At 39.5% G+C, this 18,185-nt stretch overlaps 1 protein-coding gene across 2 annotated transcripts in view; it reads right to left on the bottom strand.

Annotated features, from left to right (window-relative positions):
- zgc:171572 (protein bicaudal D homolog 2) overlaps positions 1 to 18,185 on the bottom strand; it is a 73,253-nt gene that overhangs the window by 30,192 nt on the left and 24,876 nt on the right. For both annotated transcript variants that reach the window (XM_036578932.1, XM_036578933.1), the window contains exon 2: positions 10,869 to 11,081. In XM_036578932.1, the coding sequence (XP_036434825.1) occupies positions 10,869 to 11,081 (213 nt within the window). The remainder of the gene's footprint in view (positions 1 to 10,868; positions 11,082 to 18,185) is intronic.

Here is an 18,185-nt window from a genome sequence, read left to right as displayed (position 1 = left end):
AAGACTAATGTGCCAAAATGACTGAATGAATATTTTTCCACATCTTTTCTCATTGTACAGTTCCAAACAAAGAGCGAGGCTGCCAATTGTGGTAGAACATACCGTCTGTCTGTCTTTTGCCTCGCAGTATAACGCTGACCTGTCTGACAGCCCCTTTGGCCAAGGTCACTTGAGCCCCAGCTGTGAGGTCATCACCACATGCCTTAATGAATACTGCGCACCAAACAAATTAAAACTAACCACACTATCACCTAAATCAATCAGCATGCAAAACAAGGCCATGACCTCACAGCCTGCGTCCTATTCAAAAGCAAAGGCCCAAAGGAACTAAAGACGCGGCTGGCTATTTAGCCTTCTGGTGCGGTATGGAAGAGAATTAACTTGATAAGGATTGAGGGCTGGGAGGAAGTGTAAGAGATGTGGACTGAGGTAACCAGCTGCGTGCCTGCCAGTAATGGATGACTGATATTTACTCAGACAAGTGAGTGAGACGCCCCTAGAGATGGGCGTACGCATTTGTAATTTAGCCTGGGAGTCCTTATTATTTCCATTTAGGAAATAACAAGACCCTGGTGGTCAGACAAACTGTTTTCTTGTTTTCCAGCTTACAACGCTGCGACTCTTAATATCTAATTTTCAGTGTGCACTGGTCACCTTATTTAGACTGGAATACATCGGCTATTTTGTTAGCTTATTAGCAGGTTATGTTATAAAGTATTTTAGCTGCGTGATAAACAACTGTGTTAGATAAATAAGTAAGTAAGTAGGTTACATGTTTTTCCTTGCTAGCTAACTAGCTACAAATCCCAGTATTTTAGCTGTGTGCGCATAAGGTATTTTAACTGGGTAGCTAACAACACCAAGATAAATAAAGAATATTTTTTCCTAGTTAGCTAGCTAGCTAAATGTCCCAAGATGATCAACTTAGCTGGTCAGTATTTTAGCTGTATAAGGATAAGGTATTTTAACTGTGTAGCTAACAACAGATAAAAAAATAATGTGTTTCCTAGTTAGTGAACTAGCTAAATGTGCAAAGATGATCAAGTTAACTGGTCAGCTGTCAATATTCCTAAACCCTCGATACAGCCTTTATCATAGTCACTGCGGCTATATTTCAGATAAGGTATTTTAGCCGTGCAGTGAATAGTTATGTAGCTAAATAAGCACTGTTTTTTTTCTGTTTTCCCGCTTCCTATGTTGTAGCTCTTAATGTCTCTTCTTAGTGTTCACTGGTCTCTTTATTTAGACTAGAACCGGTCAGCTATTTCATTAGCTTGTTCGTAGGCTACATTATCAAGTATTTTAGCTGTGTAATGAACAACTAGCTAAGTATGTAATGGTTTTAACTAGGTAGCTCACTAGCTACATATCCAAAGATATTTTAGTCAGTCAGTTGACACTGTCAGTGTAGCTAGACTGCAGCTCTTAACGTCTCCTCTTCAGTGTTCACTGGTCTCTACATTTAGACTGGAAAAAGTCAGCTATTTCATCAGTTTGTTAGCAGGCTAATGATCCAGCCTCTAGATACTACATTTTCTTGGTGTGTGCACCATACTAACATGTAATGTTAACCATGCACACAAGCTGCTGTGTGCTTTTACACTTGCTGGAGTCCTTCACCCCGAGGATGGACTAGTTCATTGATTTTTGTTTAGTTTCCTGAGGGTGCACTTTCTCCAGCTCGCTCCAGTTTGCTCCCTATTTATGTTTGGTGTGGTCAATGGGGGGTTATAGTCAGATCATGTGATTGGGCAGGTGCATCGAGGATCCACTGTACACATACCACATCTTGATCTGTCTTTCTCTCACTGTTTGACTGGTTAGTACGTGACTCACGTGGAGAGAGAAAGATTCCCCTGCCACGTACATTCTCCCCACAGTGAACTCACACGCATCCAGGACATCTGTGGTCCGTCAATATTTCATTATTTTGTGAATGAATGTGTAATGAATGTAGCTTGATGTTACATGTGCAAGTTCAGTACTAGCGTGCTGTAAGGGCGTATTACGTCTTTTAAAAGAGCCAAAACGTTCATCAAAGCATTTTCTGTTGATGTTAAAACTGCTGTAAAATCTTTAAAATATGTTCAAAAATATTCATCAGCTAAATTCTGTATTAAGCAGCAGTCTTATGTTGGTTTCTAAACTTATGATGGTTTACTGCTTTGCGTCACGCCCAACACCCCTTAACCATGGTGAAATCACTGTAACAAGTAGCTTTGAGTGGTTTACTGCTTTGTTTACAGTCTTTTTAGGTCAGTTTAGCTTTAACACTCGTATTTAATATTCGTGCTGATTTGATGTAGCCTTATAATTCCGTACCATGTCTCAGTTCATGTCTTCGTTTTTTTTCTGCTGCTCCTTTTCCCTGGAAGGAACAGGGACTTCCAGGCAGCACGAGACAGATTACAGATATGACAGCAGCGCCATAACACCCCACCCCCACCTCTTCACAGAGCTCTCTCCCTCTCGCTCCTTCGCCTTCCCCCTGGCTCCATGACTCAAACCATCCCCCACTCTCTGCCTCCTTCTGTCCATCCATCCAACACATTTCTCCTTTGACCTGGTTTCTTTCATTCTTTTTTCTCTACCGCCCCACTCTCTCTCTCTATCTCTCTCTCATTTCAGAGTTGTATTGCCAACACACTGAACAAATTCATATTCATATTCTCTCTCTCTCTCTCTCTCTGTGTGTGTGTGTGTGTGTGTGTGTGTGTGTGGTGTGTGTGTGTGTGTGTCTCATCTGTGTCTCCTAGCTAGCCGCTGGTAAAAACAGCCTTAATAATTCTGCCTTCAGGTCATGTATTCTCTTTAGTGGAATCGCTAGAGAAAACACGCTTGAACAAACACACAGAGAAGGCGCCTCTGCAACAGCTCCAAAATATAACGTGGGGGGAAACAACAACTAAAAGCGAAACTCCACTAGTACTCCAAGGGCAACGCTGACCCTGGTCAGACTAAATCAGTATCCACCATTTTTCCTCCCACAGAGAACAAGACGAAATAGCGAAATAGAGGAGCATGAGGGGAAATAAGAGGGAAGCTGGAAGATGAGCGTGAGGCAGGAGAAGGAACAGAGTAGCAGATCTGCTTTGATTGGTGTTGAGGGATGGAGGGGTTCGCTGTTATAAACTCCTGATAGACCACATTTGCTATAATGAAATCTCAAGGTCATGACTAGAACTGTGTGGTGGCCCTGCGGACAAATGAGATTGGGTTAAGACAGTGGAGCAGTGTGTGTACGAGTGTGGAGGGATGACCTAAATGTCAGATAAGCACATAAAATACCTTTATTTACAGAAGAGAGCAGTTATGTGCTGCTGTATGTGCATTTGTGTTTGTTTTCCTACTTTTTAAGGACAGAAACATCCTGTAAGACAACCCGAGTTAACAGGGTTGACCTCCAATATCAGGATCAACAAAATGTTCCTTTTTAAAAAATGAAACAGCAAAAGCATCCCTTTTTGTTACTGAGGTTATGGTTAAAATATAAAAAATGAACTACAGTGACATGTACATAATACATGTGAGACATACAGGTGTAAAATCTTAAGCTGCTTAAACATGAAATATTAGACTAAACACAAAAATACTAAAAAAAGGTTTTCAGGTAGTGTAAACTAGTTAAAGAAAGCAGTTTTGGTTTGAGATTTTTTCTTTGATGTCCACAGCCATTACATAGATTTCTCAACTTCCATCACTAGAGCACCTAAGTATTGGATGACGACTACAAACAATGGCTTTCTTAAGAAGAAGTTGAAAAAAGTGTCTAAATGAACACATACATAAAATCACTACTTGTTCTATTAACATTGTATTATGTTTTCAGACCAAATAAGGTCTTACTTTATATATCGCTGTTGTCGGAACAAAACTTTGTATCTCCAAAATGGTAACCTTACAGGAGAAGGAAAAAACATACTTTACTTTTAATGTAAGTCAATGGAACCAGACTTTTTCCCAAGTTATTCTGTGACATTTCCTTTGGTCCATTTATCATGAAATTTACATACAATGTAAATGTCAACAGGTACTTTCAAATTATGACAAAAACTGAAAAACAACAAAAATGGAGATACAAGGTTTTGTTCTCAGCAGCAATATATATGCACCAGACTGATACACCTATATATTGTTTGGTCAATAACATCTGTTGATAATTACAACCTATGGTACGATTGGCATCAGCTGATAACAGCCATGAACACACCAATAACCTGCAGCTTTTTTGGTCAGGGCAACATCATGAACTCGCAACCTTTCATATTTTTAACTGAATGACAACAATACAAGCATAACACACAACACCACCATGCTAAGTAATTTAAAAACATATAAAATGAAGAAAACTAAGGAAAAAAAGAACAAATAAGCGGCCATAAACAGAAACCAAACCTGCAAAGCATTCTAGGTGGCGCCGCCCTCCAGGCTCCAATAAATTATTTAAGACTTTTGTTTATTCCTGTTGTTTACTTGAGTTTAAAAAGTGTAAAAGAATTAAGAATTAACAGTCATAGGCACTGTTTAACTAAAACTACCAGAGTATTACATTAAAATATACAATAAAAATATAAAATTTTATTGACAAATATTATTTTTCAGAAATTCAGTCCCCCAAAACTGATATTGGACACAATATATTTGCCCTAATACATGTGACCCTGTCCTGACATCTGTGTGGAGATGACCTAACCCAAGCACATAAAATCAATTAATTTACAGATGTGTAGACAAGACGAGACAGACGAGAGCAGTTATGTGCTGGTGTGTGTCTAATGTACGTGTGTGTGCACTTGTGTGTTGGTGGAGATGACCTAAATGTCATCTGGGCAGATAAAACTCATTTATTCACAGATGTGCAGGTACAGATGAGAGCAGTTGGTGTGTATATGTGTGTATGTGTGTGTGCGTACATGCGTGTTCCAGCTGGTGCATTGATCGTGCTCTGAAAGCTACACACTTGTTATTGAACACAGTCTTTAATCAACACCACTGTCCTTCAGACCATTACTTACACTAACTGCTGTATACAGACACACTCACGCACATGAAAGACAGATCAGTATTCAGCGACAGAGTGCGTGTGCATTTAAATACATCCAACACATGCTTGATTGGATTAAGGCTCGTGTCTGCTTGTAAATTACCCCATGTTTTACACATCAGAATCACACGTCTTTATCCTCATCTGACTCTATGAAACAAGCTCAACTCCTACACACATACGTCAGCGCACAGACAGACACACATGAACACACACACACACACACACACCATCAAGAGTCACGTATCGACTGTTTTTAAAGAAATATTAAAAAAAGGCCTTTCTACTTACTTTATGTATGCTTTTTATTTATTTATAAAACAACAACAATAAAAAATGATGCAACAAGCAATATTACAAAACCTTGTGGAGGGAACTGTAACATCATGAGTACTTTGAACCTTTTTCTTTCTTGCAAAGAACTAGGGATGTATCTGACAAAATTTTATGGCCAATTCAGATTTCAATGTCTACAGCCAAATTGGCTTGATATAGTTAACTGTGTATGGGCTAAATTAACACATTAAACACACTTGCACATTTTCTTTCACTAACCAAAAATGGCATAATAAATTAAGTGATTTGCTCTTTATTAGGCCAAACTGGCATTTAAAAGCTTATTAAAGAAACCATTTAAATGTTTAAAGTTGTCTGGGTCCTATATATAACCACTGTCCACGTTCTTAATGTGTGCAGTTAGCAAATCATGCTAATTGGACCCCAACCGCTTCTATTCATTGTTAGCCAAGTTCATATTTTTAGGTGAATCATTCTTTGAATCGTTTTCACTCTCATGACAAATTTAGTTACATTAAATTAATCTCCAGGCTAAACTGACCCAGAAACGTAGACATATACATCGATGTCCACTCATAATTATTCCCCTCTTCTCGTCTCTAATCTATCCTCCTTCACATAACTTTCCCTAAACGTTCCTAAAAGCAGTTAGCAGGATTAGCTTCATGCACCTCTCTTTCCTTCTCTTTTAACTTTCTTGTTTTTCTTTTACTTCTTTCATTCTCCCTTGCTTCCTCCATGCCAGAACCTTCTCTTATTCCCTCCCTTCCACTCTCTCCTGCTGTACAAAGAAATGGACCACTAGAGAGCTGTAATTAACAGAGCCAGTACAAGATTTACTCACACACACACACACACACACACACACACTTTTACACCTCCCACCAGAAGACCAATTAGTCCTCATTTTATGCTGCCTGCCTGGCACTAAGTCAAGCTATGTGAAAGCTTTAGTTGGAACCGAATGTAGCAGTAGGCTTTCAGACAGCAAGTCACAGGCCAACGACCAGCAAGGCTGCACCTGAGCGTAAAACAGTCCATGACAATCTCATATTGTGATGAATTATAACACCGCAGCTGACCATTAATCACAGTTTATGGTAAAAATAAATTCTGATAGTCATTTCTTACTGTACGCTTGAAGGAATTTACACAAATTTCCCCTCAGTTGTATAGTCAATTAGTCATTTGATACCAGGCTAATGTATCTTTGGTCAGAAGCCACATAAACAAATATATTTGAAATTACTTGAAGGGGAATTCCCCTTATTTTTTTCCAATAATTGAGATTCAGAATACAGAGTGGTCCGACGTCGAACAGTGGTGCACTGTAGAGAAACACCGACTCAGATTTACAGTGACCCTACCTTTTGTTGAAAAGGGTAAAACGTTTTAGGCCAAAACTTTACCTGAGAAAAGATCATAAAACAATGTCCCAGGCATCAGGCAGCATGTTGGTAAAAATTTTATGTAATAACTTTACGTGAACTTTTAGAGGCATTAAAGAATTCTGACATCTGGTTTGCATCACCAATACTGCGGACAATTCTGACTTTACGTTTCTCTACAATGGTGCTTTTCACATCAAACCACTCTGAGTGACTGTGTTTACATCTTCACCATTTAATTATGCACTAGGTTTGGACATTCAGTGGAATTACCCCTCAACAACTCATTAGTTTAAGGTAGGTGAGAGATGACGTGTGCTGCATTTACATTGGTCTGATGTGGCAGCTGAACTTTATGCAAATTATTCCAGCCAACGCAATGCACTTGCCCTATCAGAAGGCAGGTGGTGTTTTGGTGTTTAATGTCTACAGCTTAATGTATGAAACAGCGCAAAGATCTTTTTGTTAAGATACAGTTCTTGTACCTCCAAAATTCTATATCTGGTTAGTGGGAAGACGGATCAACGGGCTTTGCTCCCCAAACCTCAATCTGTTCAGTTTGAACCTAACCCACGTTTTTGAAAACATCTGCTTAATGATACTCTGTGATGTCATCACGAGTATTCAAAAACTCGTAGCATTAATTCCATAAATACTGAATTAGCAAGACATTTATTCCGTATACTCAGTCCTCTACTTAACAATCTTTCTGCTAAGGTCCCTCTCTCCTTCTAGCATCCCTCTTCCTCCCTCTTTCGTTCTTCCTTCAGCAGATCCATGTTAGCATTCAACCACTCAGGCATGAGAGTTTGATTGGAATCGTCTGCGCTCCTAAAAACAAAGGTCCTAGAAAGTGTTCTTTGGAGAGATACCACAGCAAAGAGGTCTTCAAATCCAGATCTTAAATCCAGTGTCCAGTCCAGGATTTTGTAATCACTGGTAGGTAAGACACTCCAGTCCTGGAGGGCCGGTGTCCGCAGAGTTTGATGATTTACCTGCTCAAACACACCTGATTACACTCATCTGTTAATTGCCAGGTTTAATCGGTGTGTTTGAGAAGGGGAACTACCAAACTCTGCTGGACACCGGCCCTCCAGGACTGGAGTTGTGCACCCCTACACTAGGTGGCCAATCAGCTACATCAACAGTTCAATTAACTAGCAATGATTATAAACTACAGGACCAAAAACTGGATTCAAGGTCCAGATTTAAAGAACTCTGCCACAAAAGAAACACTTTAGTTTGCCTAAAGCATCTTTCAATGCATTAATTAGTTATCATTTTTGCTAGTCAAGTGTGCGAATGAAGAACCTTTACAAATTTTAAAGAACTTCCAAAAAATGGTTCTATGGCAATTAAAGGTTTTTCCTAGAAGTGCATGTTAAAAACAAGAACAATTAAGGAACCTTTATTTTGAAGTAAAAAGGCTTCATTTGAGCAGCCTGCCACTCGGTTAAATCTCTCTGCAACACTAAGAAGGAAAGCCCCTTTAAAATGCCTCCCCCTGCAACTTAATCTGTGGCAAAGCCAGACTGGCCACATCTGTTGACACGAGCACCAGAAAATAAAGCAAAAGCATATGTGTGTTGAGTGTGTTTGTATGACTAAGCCTAAACATGGCAGAAAGCTGAAGGGAGAGACTATCATTAGGCCTGACAGCGCGAAGCTCAATTTTTCCATCTTTTCTGCTTAAACATTCACGCTGCTCAAACAAAGAAGTGCAGACGAGTGACAGACGCAGCTAAAGCTGCTGAGTCTGAAAAAGAAGGGATTTGGGGGCCTCGCTGCAGGGAAGATGGGTAGAAGAAGGGAGAGGGGAGAACAAGGAAAGACACCCCCTTTAGACTGAAAGACAACACCATCCTTGAAACATGTGAAACATGACTAGCGACAGAAACACAATACACATGCACCCCAACACACAGCCGGGATACATTTTTTCCTTTCACATTTTTAAAACGTCTGCATTTGTAACCCTCCTCAAATAAGTGATTCATTAATAAATATGAACTCAAAGTGCAGATTTTTAGCTTTAATTACTTCTATTCAAATTGGGTGAATGGTCTAATTAAATTGTCATCTTTAATACTTAGTTTCAAATCCTTTGCAGTCAGTGACTGCATGAAGTCTGGAACCCATAGACAACAGCAGGCAATGATCCTCTGCCAGGCCTTTACTGCAGCAGCTTTTAGCTCCTGCTTGTCCTTGGAGTGTTTTACCATCAGTTTTGCTTTCAGTAAGTGAAATGTATGCTTGATTAGACCGAGGTCAGGCGACAGACATGGTCATTAAAGAACATTTCACTTGTCTGAAAAGCCTTAAGAAGCTAGTGCAGTATGCTTTAGGTCACTGTCCATCCACACTGTGAAGTGCCATCCAATTTTTTTTTTAAGCATTTGTCTGAATTTGAGCAGATGATATAGACCTATAAATGTCACTTCTTCCTGCAGCTTTTGTCAGCAGTCACATTATCAAAAAATACAAGGAAACCACTGGCACCTATACATGGCACCTATACATGTCCATGCCTATACAGACTTTTTCAGATGTTTTTTTGGCAAACTTTAATCTGGTCTTAGCTTAGTAGTTTACATCTTGTGGTAAATTGACAGTTTTACTCTAGTGAAGTCTTCCTGATTGTTGACTTTCACCCAGATACACCTACCACCTGGATGGTGTCCCTCATCTGGTCAATCGTTGTGAAGGGGTTTCTCGTCACCAACGAAAGAATTGTCAACAACCACAGTTGTTTTCCATGGTCTCCTGGGCCTTTTGGTGTTTCTGAGCTCACTAATGAGTTCTTTCTTTTTCAGAAAGTACCAGATACTTGACTAAGTATGAAAAAGTTGTCATTTCTACACTTTTTTACCCAATTTTGATGTAAATACCCTCCAACAGAAGCTGAACATCTGCATTTGTCAAAAGTATTAGTTGAATTTAACTCCAATTTCCTGTGGCAAAAAGATAAAATAACAATAACTTTGTCAATGGTCAAATATTTATGGACCAACTATATGCATATGAAAGATTCCCAGCATGCCTAAAATTAACTGACTTGTGCTTGTATAAGAATGTATATCTCTCAAATCTCTATATACCAGTCTATAGAATCGTAAATAACAGTTCTTCAATAACTGTAAACAGTTTTTCAGTTTTTATTTATTTAAATGTATTATTATTATTACTATTTTTTTACACCATTTGAAAACAGCCTCTGCCAGTAAAATTTCATGATGGACCAACAGCAACAGCAAATGAAAAGCACAAGTTTAAAAAATCTGGGCAGAAATACAGACATAATGTAAAAAAAAACTTTTTACTCAGATTTTTCCACTTTAGGAACTTTAAGAATGTGTTTTTTCTTCTTTAATGTTACAATTTCAAAGATACAGTTTTCTTCTGACAACTAAGATAAATGTGTGTGAGCTCGTGTGTGGTTTCTACTGGCGTCAGCCCCTGTTCTTATCAGATCACGGATGAAGCAGGTGAAGCTGGCAAGAGGGAATGGCAGTGTTTGCCAGATCAGATACTGCAAGAGGCCCACCAGCAGCAGAAACAAGCCAGCAGCCACCAGGGATCCCACGGCAACAGCACTCAAATGACATCCAGTCAATCGATATCCACTGGAGGCTATTTGAGTTGCAACCACTTTCACCAACCATAGCCTATAGTAATGTACTTTTTTCATATAGGCACTAATTATGTCTCTCAGTCATGAATTCACAATGCTCAGAAAGCCATTAGTATGTCTGCCCATTGTTATAACAGTGTAATATTACAAAATATAGAATTATAAAATTCTATATACCTTAATCCTATTAATTTTTTTTGTTTTATTAATAGATGTTAAATTACCATTTTGAAGATATAAAGTTTTCTTACAACAGTCATGATATATCACTGTCATTCGTCATCACTATCGTAGACACTGGCAAAGCATATCTTTTACTTTACTGCAGCCACTGATAATGAAATACCAAACGTGGCTGATAATGACTGAAAGCTGGTGAGGATTAGCCTGTTAATCACATTTTTAGCTGATGTCTGCAGCTCTACAAGAACCAAAAGTGTAAGTAGCTGTAAAAGTGTACGATGTTTCGTGTTTAGCCGTGGACGTGGCCTCAGGCCTGCAGTCTCACCTCTCTGAGCTCCTGCGTGATGGTGGCCAGGCGTTCGTTCTCAGACTGCGTGTTGGTGAGGACATTGCGTGTTTGCCGTAGCTCAGCCTGTAGCTCCTGCACACGCTGCTCGTAATACGCCTCCTTACACGCAGACTCCTGAATCAGAGACTCCTCCCGGCTCTCACCGTCCGCCGCCACCTTCCTGTGGTTAGAGTGAGCCTGCCCGAAAGCCTGGGAGAGAGAGGGAGAACCATTTGATCAGAGAACATTGTATGCACTCTCTAAATGCGGTCGATGCGTTTTCAATATTTGAACACTTTTAATATATTTTGTGTCAGAACACAAGAACACAGCCTATCTCTGACACTGACTGTGGAATTGGAGCACATCTTTGTATTCAAAATCTAAACTCTTGGGATGTCCAGTCGGATCCAATCACCTAAGAAATCGGCTGATACTAATCCAAACCAATCTTTGAGTTTTCATAGATAATACAGCCATGAAATTTAGGTAAGGCATGCTAATCTACTCATTAATAGTAAAGGAAAATCACTTTGTTTTTTGGCCACTTTTATTAAGCGACCATTTGATAATGTTTTTAAAACTGATTATGATCCAGACTGACTGACTTCCTTGATGATTTGGCCACCAAATACTTTAATATTGTGCATCATTTCATTTATGATGCATAGTATTATACAGTTTGAAATGATATTTTTAAGACTATTTACATTAAATGAGCATTTTATATTGCTGTAAATACACTATGAATTCATAGTTTAACACGTGTACAGAAGCCTGCTCCAGGTTTACACAAAAGGCAGCTAGTTTACATGACTGTGCTTACTTTCACATATTCAACCCATTATGCCTGTGTCAGTTCCGACCCCAATTCACTATTTACACAAATGTGACATTGACTGAAAGTTTACAATCCACATTGTTTTGTACAAATGCCTGGTTTAATTAGCTACGAGTGAGAAATAACAAATGTAAAATTACAACATGCCTTTGCTATTGTACTTTCTAGGGGTTAACGTTTCTAACAGCCCACCTGATCTAACTCGGTGAAGGACAAATGTCCTACACAAGCACAGCCTGTGGTCCAAATCCCTGCAGCCTAAAGGATTTGCCCTCACTGAAAACCTGGGGAAGACACTAAATGAAAGACAGGCTTGGGACCGACAGGGATTTTACCGTCCATGGCTCTGTGATCTAAAAGCAGTCTATCTTTTCATAGTGCATACTGAACTCTTTCAGCATTGCTGTGACATTCAGCCCTAAAATGTGCTCATCTCCTCACAGTGCATAAGGTAGCATTTACATTAGAGTGCGCGGTGGAGCGGTGGGCTTTACGCTACTTCACACGTTTCAGTTCACTGCACTGTGGCCTTAATTTCTTAATGGATGGTCAAGTGGCACTGCACTCAAGTGACACACGCACACACACATTCTGCTTCAGTAACGTCCATCCATCCAGTCAGCATGGTCAGCTATAATAAATCTAGGTTAGAGGTTTATTTGGGGGGAAAACAGGTTGTCTGGAAATGGAATGATTTTCAGTACCAATAGTGCTCAGCTGGAACTCCCAATACTAATCTTCTCACGGTTTAGAATTAAAATCCTTTCACCTGAGGGCACCAGAACTATAACCTTGATTTAAGCCAACCTGTGTTCTCTCTCTCTCTCTTATACACACATATACTCATACCACACAGACATAACGTTGCAAGGAAAGTAGATGGCAGTAATCCCAGCTAAATCCCTGAAAGAGGGAGTGAGAAAGCTGCACTTTCAAATTACATTTCTGAAATTGACCTACTTATGGAGAGAAATCATGTTCAAACTGGTTCAGTAGGTTACAGACACACACATGAGGTCACTGCTGCAGACTCAGATTGCAGGTGCTCTAAGAGCTGGACAGTACAGGCATTAACTGCAAAGAGCATCGCTGTGCCCCTAGGAATAAGCTGAAGATGAAAACCTCGAGGAAAGAACGAATAAAGAATTCAACCATAAAAGTGAAAAGGAGGAGATGTTACAGCCATACAGAATAAGGTACAGACAGACCTGAAGCCAAACAGATTCAGAAATCAGAGACGACCCTTCATTTCTTAATTATACAGCAGATCATTCTATTATGTTACTGGGATATTTTCAGCCAAAATAGCCACTAAGTTTTAGTAGGTATTACTAAAACGAAACATTACTATTAGTTCATATTTCAGAACGTATATCTAAGATTAGATGTCCGACAGTTTATTTGGATAAGGAAAGGGAAAATCAAAACAAAATAAGTGGAAAAAACAAGATCTTCTGAAAAAAAGAGGTCAAAAAATGATTACAAGATATACAGAACATGGGACTCCCAACAACCAACTACCATCCTGGCAGACCACCAAAACTGTCAAAATCAGATAATCAGTAACAGCCAACCTTTGTTTTTGACAGATAAGAGAAAATCAAGCTCTTGACTTCAGATCTGAAAAAAACAGTCCATCTTTCCACTGTGACAAGACAACTTTATGTTATGGGTCTAAAAGGATGTGTAGCTGTCAACAAGCTGTTACTGAGAAAATTTGCAAAAAACAAAGAAATTGCTTGTGTTCTCAGAACAATGGACTGAGCACTCCAGATTCTAGACCTCGACATCACTGAATGTGTTTGAGAAAAAAAAGCAGAAAATGCAACCAACTTCTGAGACTGAACTTTGAAGGTGTGGAAAAATATCCCTGCAGATTTATGGACACACTTGCGAAAGATATACTTTCTGCTTTTTCTTCCTGACTCTGGAAAAGGAATAATTTGGAAATTCAATCAACGAAAGGGTGGTCTTTTTTGTATAATCCAAGTGTATGTACTGTAACTACATAAGCAGGTCTATTTGAGATTAGCTAATAACTCAATGTTGTTTGAGGCAAATGTCCGATGATTTAGGTGTGCCAATGCAAATTAGTGAGGTATAAGATTCCATTACTCATTATCTTAGCATCACAGCTCTAAGCAAAACTAAAGAAACAAACAACTAATGCCAAACATGTCTTGGCTGATCTACTACATTTGGGGTGAGGAAAGAAATGTGGAAATTTAATTGTTTCACATTCTCACCTAATGAGTGCAAACAGGTATTGTGGTGCTGTCTAAGAGCACCTAAACACTGCAGCTGTGATCAGCCATGGCCTAGCTCACAGCAAACCAAACACCCACCCATAGCTCCAGTTCCCATTAGAATCACAGATTAAATTAATCTGAACGCTGTAGAATCCCATCATATTAACCCAGCAAGGGGCACAGTGAGCGTCAGTGCAGGGCGGGTGGGAGACGGGTGGGGGCTAATCTCTTTGGAAGAGACAGTCAACCTCATCACAAAATCTACCCCACGGCCTGTCCTGAGGGCATGGCAGTGCACCCGCACAGCAATCTAATCTCTCAGATTTGTTACACAGGCGCGAGATTGACTCTTAATCTGAGGCAGGTGCCCACAGTAATTGCTGCCAAGGGGTCTCATGTAAACCCTGTAAGGATCGAGACGCCTATTCTTTGCCCTCAGGGAAAACATCCAGACGCTTGCGTTTCAAATCAACAAGCTTTCCGAAAACAATGCATACAGGGTCACCAGACAGCAAGTGAAAAAAATGTAGTTTTCCATGATGTGGGCCCTGGGTTAATATGAGCATATCACTGTTGTCAGAAGAAAACATCGTATCTCCAAAATGGTAACTTTACAGGAGAAAGAAAAAACATACTTTACTTTTAATGTAAGTCAATTTTGGGCCATTTCTTTTGGTCCATTCATCATGAAATTTACATACAATGTAAAGGACTACAGGTATTTTCAAATTACATCAGAAACTGAAAAACGTCAAAAATGGAGATACAAGGTTTTCTTCCGACAACAATGATTTGAGTACATATTTGAGTACTGAACACAGAGTATAATAAAGCTGGCAGTTTACCTCAAATGAAAATGATGTTTTGAAGCAAAGTAACATCTTTTTGGTCAACACACCATGGTGGCTTGAGTATGTATGGTGTGCACTGCTTGCTGAACAGAACTGCTCATTACTGTGTCTTGGCTCTGAAAGCCTCCCTTACTTGGACCTGGTCCTCTGCATGTATATAGAGTTCTTTTAACTATACACTCTCAGAAAAAAAGGTACTAAACTGTCACTGTGGGCAGTACCCCTCTTGTCACTAAGGTGGTACCCTCAAGGGTACATCTCAGTACATTTAGTCAGGCAACATGATTATAGCACAATCATTGTAATTACATTGTTATATATATACATAAGCTGTATTGACTCCACACACCCCGTCTCGTCTCCAGGCCTTGTTTTATCGTTCTGTTTTAAAACATTAGGTTATGAAAAGGTGTGAATATGTACTTTTCACTTATTTAAGGTATACAACTGGACCGTAAAACCACTGTTGTACCTCTGAGGGTACATTTACATTGTTCGTACCTTGATGAACGAAAAATGTACCTGCACAGAACCTTTATTTCTAACAGTGAACTTACGACAGCATGTTGGACTGTAGTTTATTTTTGTCTAGTTTTTTTGTCATCTGAAGTATCTTGCCATTACAATACTGAACTTACTGATGCAATGGAAGGGAAATAGGAAGTTAACAAATACAATCCACTTAAAAAACTACAAAACAAGATTTAAATAAAAATAAAATCTTGCAACAAACACTAGAAATGCTGCAATACCACTTTTCCTTTTCCAATAACAATACTGAAACCTTGAACATCTGCCAATACCAATCTCATATTTTTCCTTTGAAAAGTACTGAGCTTCAAAATGGGCTGTTTTTAATTGAGGCACTTCACTGAATATGGGCATCTAAAAGTAGCCTTTCATGCTCAAACTATTCAAACACAATTCAACCCCAATTTCAGGACAGATTTGTTACAGGATTGGATTAGCTCTATTATTGTTTCCCCCCAAAATCACCAGCATTTTCTGCTGATATTGACTCAATATCAACACCTGCCATCAGATCGCTGGCATCGCTGAGTAGTTTCATCTCATAACCATTTCTGGACCTACAACCATTTCTGCAAACCCACCATGATCTACATATGCACACTGTCACTGTCAAAACAAAACCGCACACTTTTTTGTCTTGATATGAGGTTTTTGTCATGACAGTGATGATATGGAACAGCACTTCTCAGGATGATACGATTTATTTAAGGCTGCCAGACAGAGATGCAAGAGAAGAGGCTGAGAATCATGGGAGAGGATCACAGGATTATGGTTAAAGGGCTTTGAAGAATCTCTTGTTTGAAGTCCGTGGTCCATGTCCGTTGCACCACAGCTGAAGCGTTTCATTTCACGCTCCGCTGGGAATAAGACCAGCTCTAAACACATACCCTCATTCTCACAGGTATCTCAGAGGTATAGCAGGTATTTCTGTAGCAGAGGATGAAAGAAGCCTTTCTCTCTTCGCTCTAACCCAAGGCTAGTCGATCAATATTTGGAAACATACAACCTGGATCTTCCACTCTTCTCCACACCACTGACATTTTCAAACTTCTTCCAAAACTTTATATAGGTTTTATTTGATAAACTACAATTCCATCCAAGACACAAACAAACAATACACTTCAATTCACACTGTGTCCTGCAGGAGGGCGATAAGTACAGCAGGATGAGGGGGAGAGGATGGAAGCTTTGTGTGAAAAGCACACAGGAGATCCGCTCCATTCACTCAAAACAATACATATTGTGCAATAATAAACAGCACTGCGCTGCTTCAGCTTAATAACACACCTATCAATAGGTTTGAGTGTCCTTAATTATAGAACAGCGAGCCTTGTTCACCAACAAGTACTGTAATCATACAGTCATACTGACCCTTGAACACTTAAGTGTCCTTTTAAACCTTGATTGCGCTACGATGACGTGTCAAGTGGGTGACCGAGAAGATACAAAGAGAAAGAGAAAAAGAGAGAGAGAGAGATAGGCCTGTAAATTAATTGAGATAACTAAGTCATTAGATTTCACAATAATATTATGCCTCGACAAACGAAATGTGAATTTGGTAAATTTGGTTTACTGGATTGAAGCAAATAAACGTTAATAAAAGAAAGCTGTAAATGCATTTTTTGAGATGCATCATGGGACTTATGGAAAAACAAAAGTTGTAACTTTTAATTAACTGCTCTAACATGTTTAGAAGGCAGCACTGAGTAATACTGGTTTATTTGTTAGCTATGCAGCCAATTCTAAAGTTCTTAGCATGTATGCTAATGGAACGACTTTTTTGGTATATATTTTCTCTCTCTAGAAAAAAAAAAAAACAAGCTTTGCATAACTCTACACATCACTGCTGTCAGAAGAAAACCTCGTATCTCCAAAACGGTAACTTTACAGGAGAAGGAAAAAACATACTTTTCTTTTAATGTAAGTCAATGGAACCATTGTTTTGGTTCCAATGTTTTGGGCCGTTTCTTTTGGTTCATTCATCATGAAATTTACACACAATGTAAGGGCAACAAGTATTTTCAAATTATGTCAAAACTGAAAAGCGTCAAAAAAAATTGGAGATATGAGGTTTTCTTCCGACAGCAGCGACATGATTCTGTGTAACTGGGACATTCATGTGTGCACATCTAACAGTGCGCTGTATCAATTCAACAGTGCTACCAGTGTCAGCTACTAAGCAAACATGGCTAGGAAGCAAAATGGCTAATAAGCCAATCTGGCTTTAATAATTCAATTGTTGATCGTAATTAATTATATATGACAATTAATCATCTGCAAAAATTTCATGATTGTGACAGCTCTGAGGAAGGGAGGGAGAGAGAGGGAGAGGGAGAGGGAGAGAGAGAGAGAGAGAGAGAGAGAGAGGGAGGGAGAGGGAGAGAGAGAGAGAGAGAGAGAGAGAGAGAGGGAGGGAGGGAGAGAGAGAGAGAGAGAGAGAGAGGAGAGAGAGAGAGAGAGAGGGAGAGAGAGAGAGAGAGAGAGAGAGAGGGAGGGGTGGGTCTGAAGGAGTTAACAGCTGTTGAGCAGCCTCTGCATTGCAGCTCTGCAGTTCTGGAGTCTTGTGGAGGGGAATCTCTAATCACACTCAGACAAACACACACACACCACACACACACACACAAGCAGTGACACGCTCTGTGGACAACTGACAATATAAACACACACACACACACACACACGCACGCTGGAAATAAGTCCTCCCACTGCATGTCCCAGTCTGCTCTGTGCATTACTCATAGCCATGAAGCTCTCTGACACAGAGACTCACTGCTACACATTTCTTACTGATTAATGTTAGCTTAACTGCTGGTGCAGTCTAACACGCTCAGAATCAGACCAA

The sequence above is a fragment of the Colossoma macropomum genome, unplaced genomic scaffold (genome assembly GCF_904425465.1).
Source record: "Colossoma macropomum unplaced genomic scaffold, Colossoma_macropomum, whole genome shotgun sequence".
Lineage (NCBI taxonomy): Eukaryota > Metazoa > Chordata > Actinopteri > Characiformes > Serrasalmidae > Colossoma > Colossoma macropomum.
The sequence above is the reverse complement of the archived record's forward strand: the minus strand, read 5'-3'. Positions and strand labels throughout refer to the sequence as shown.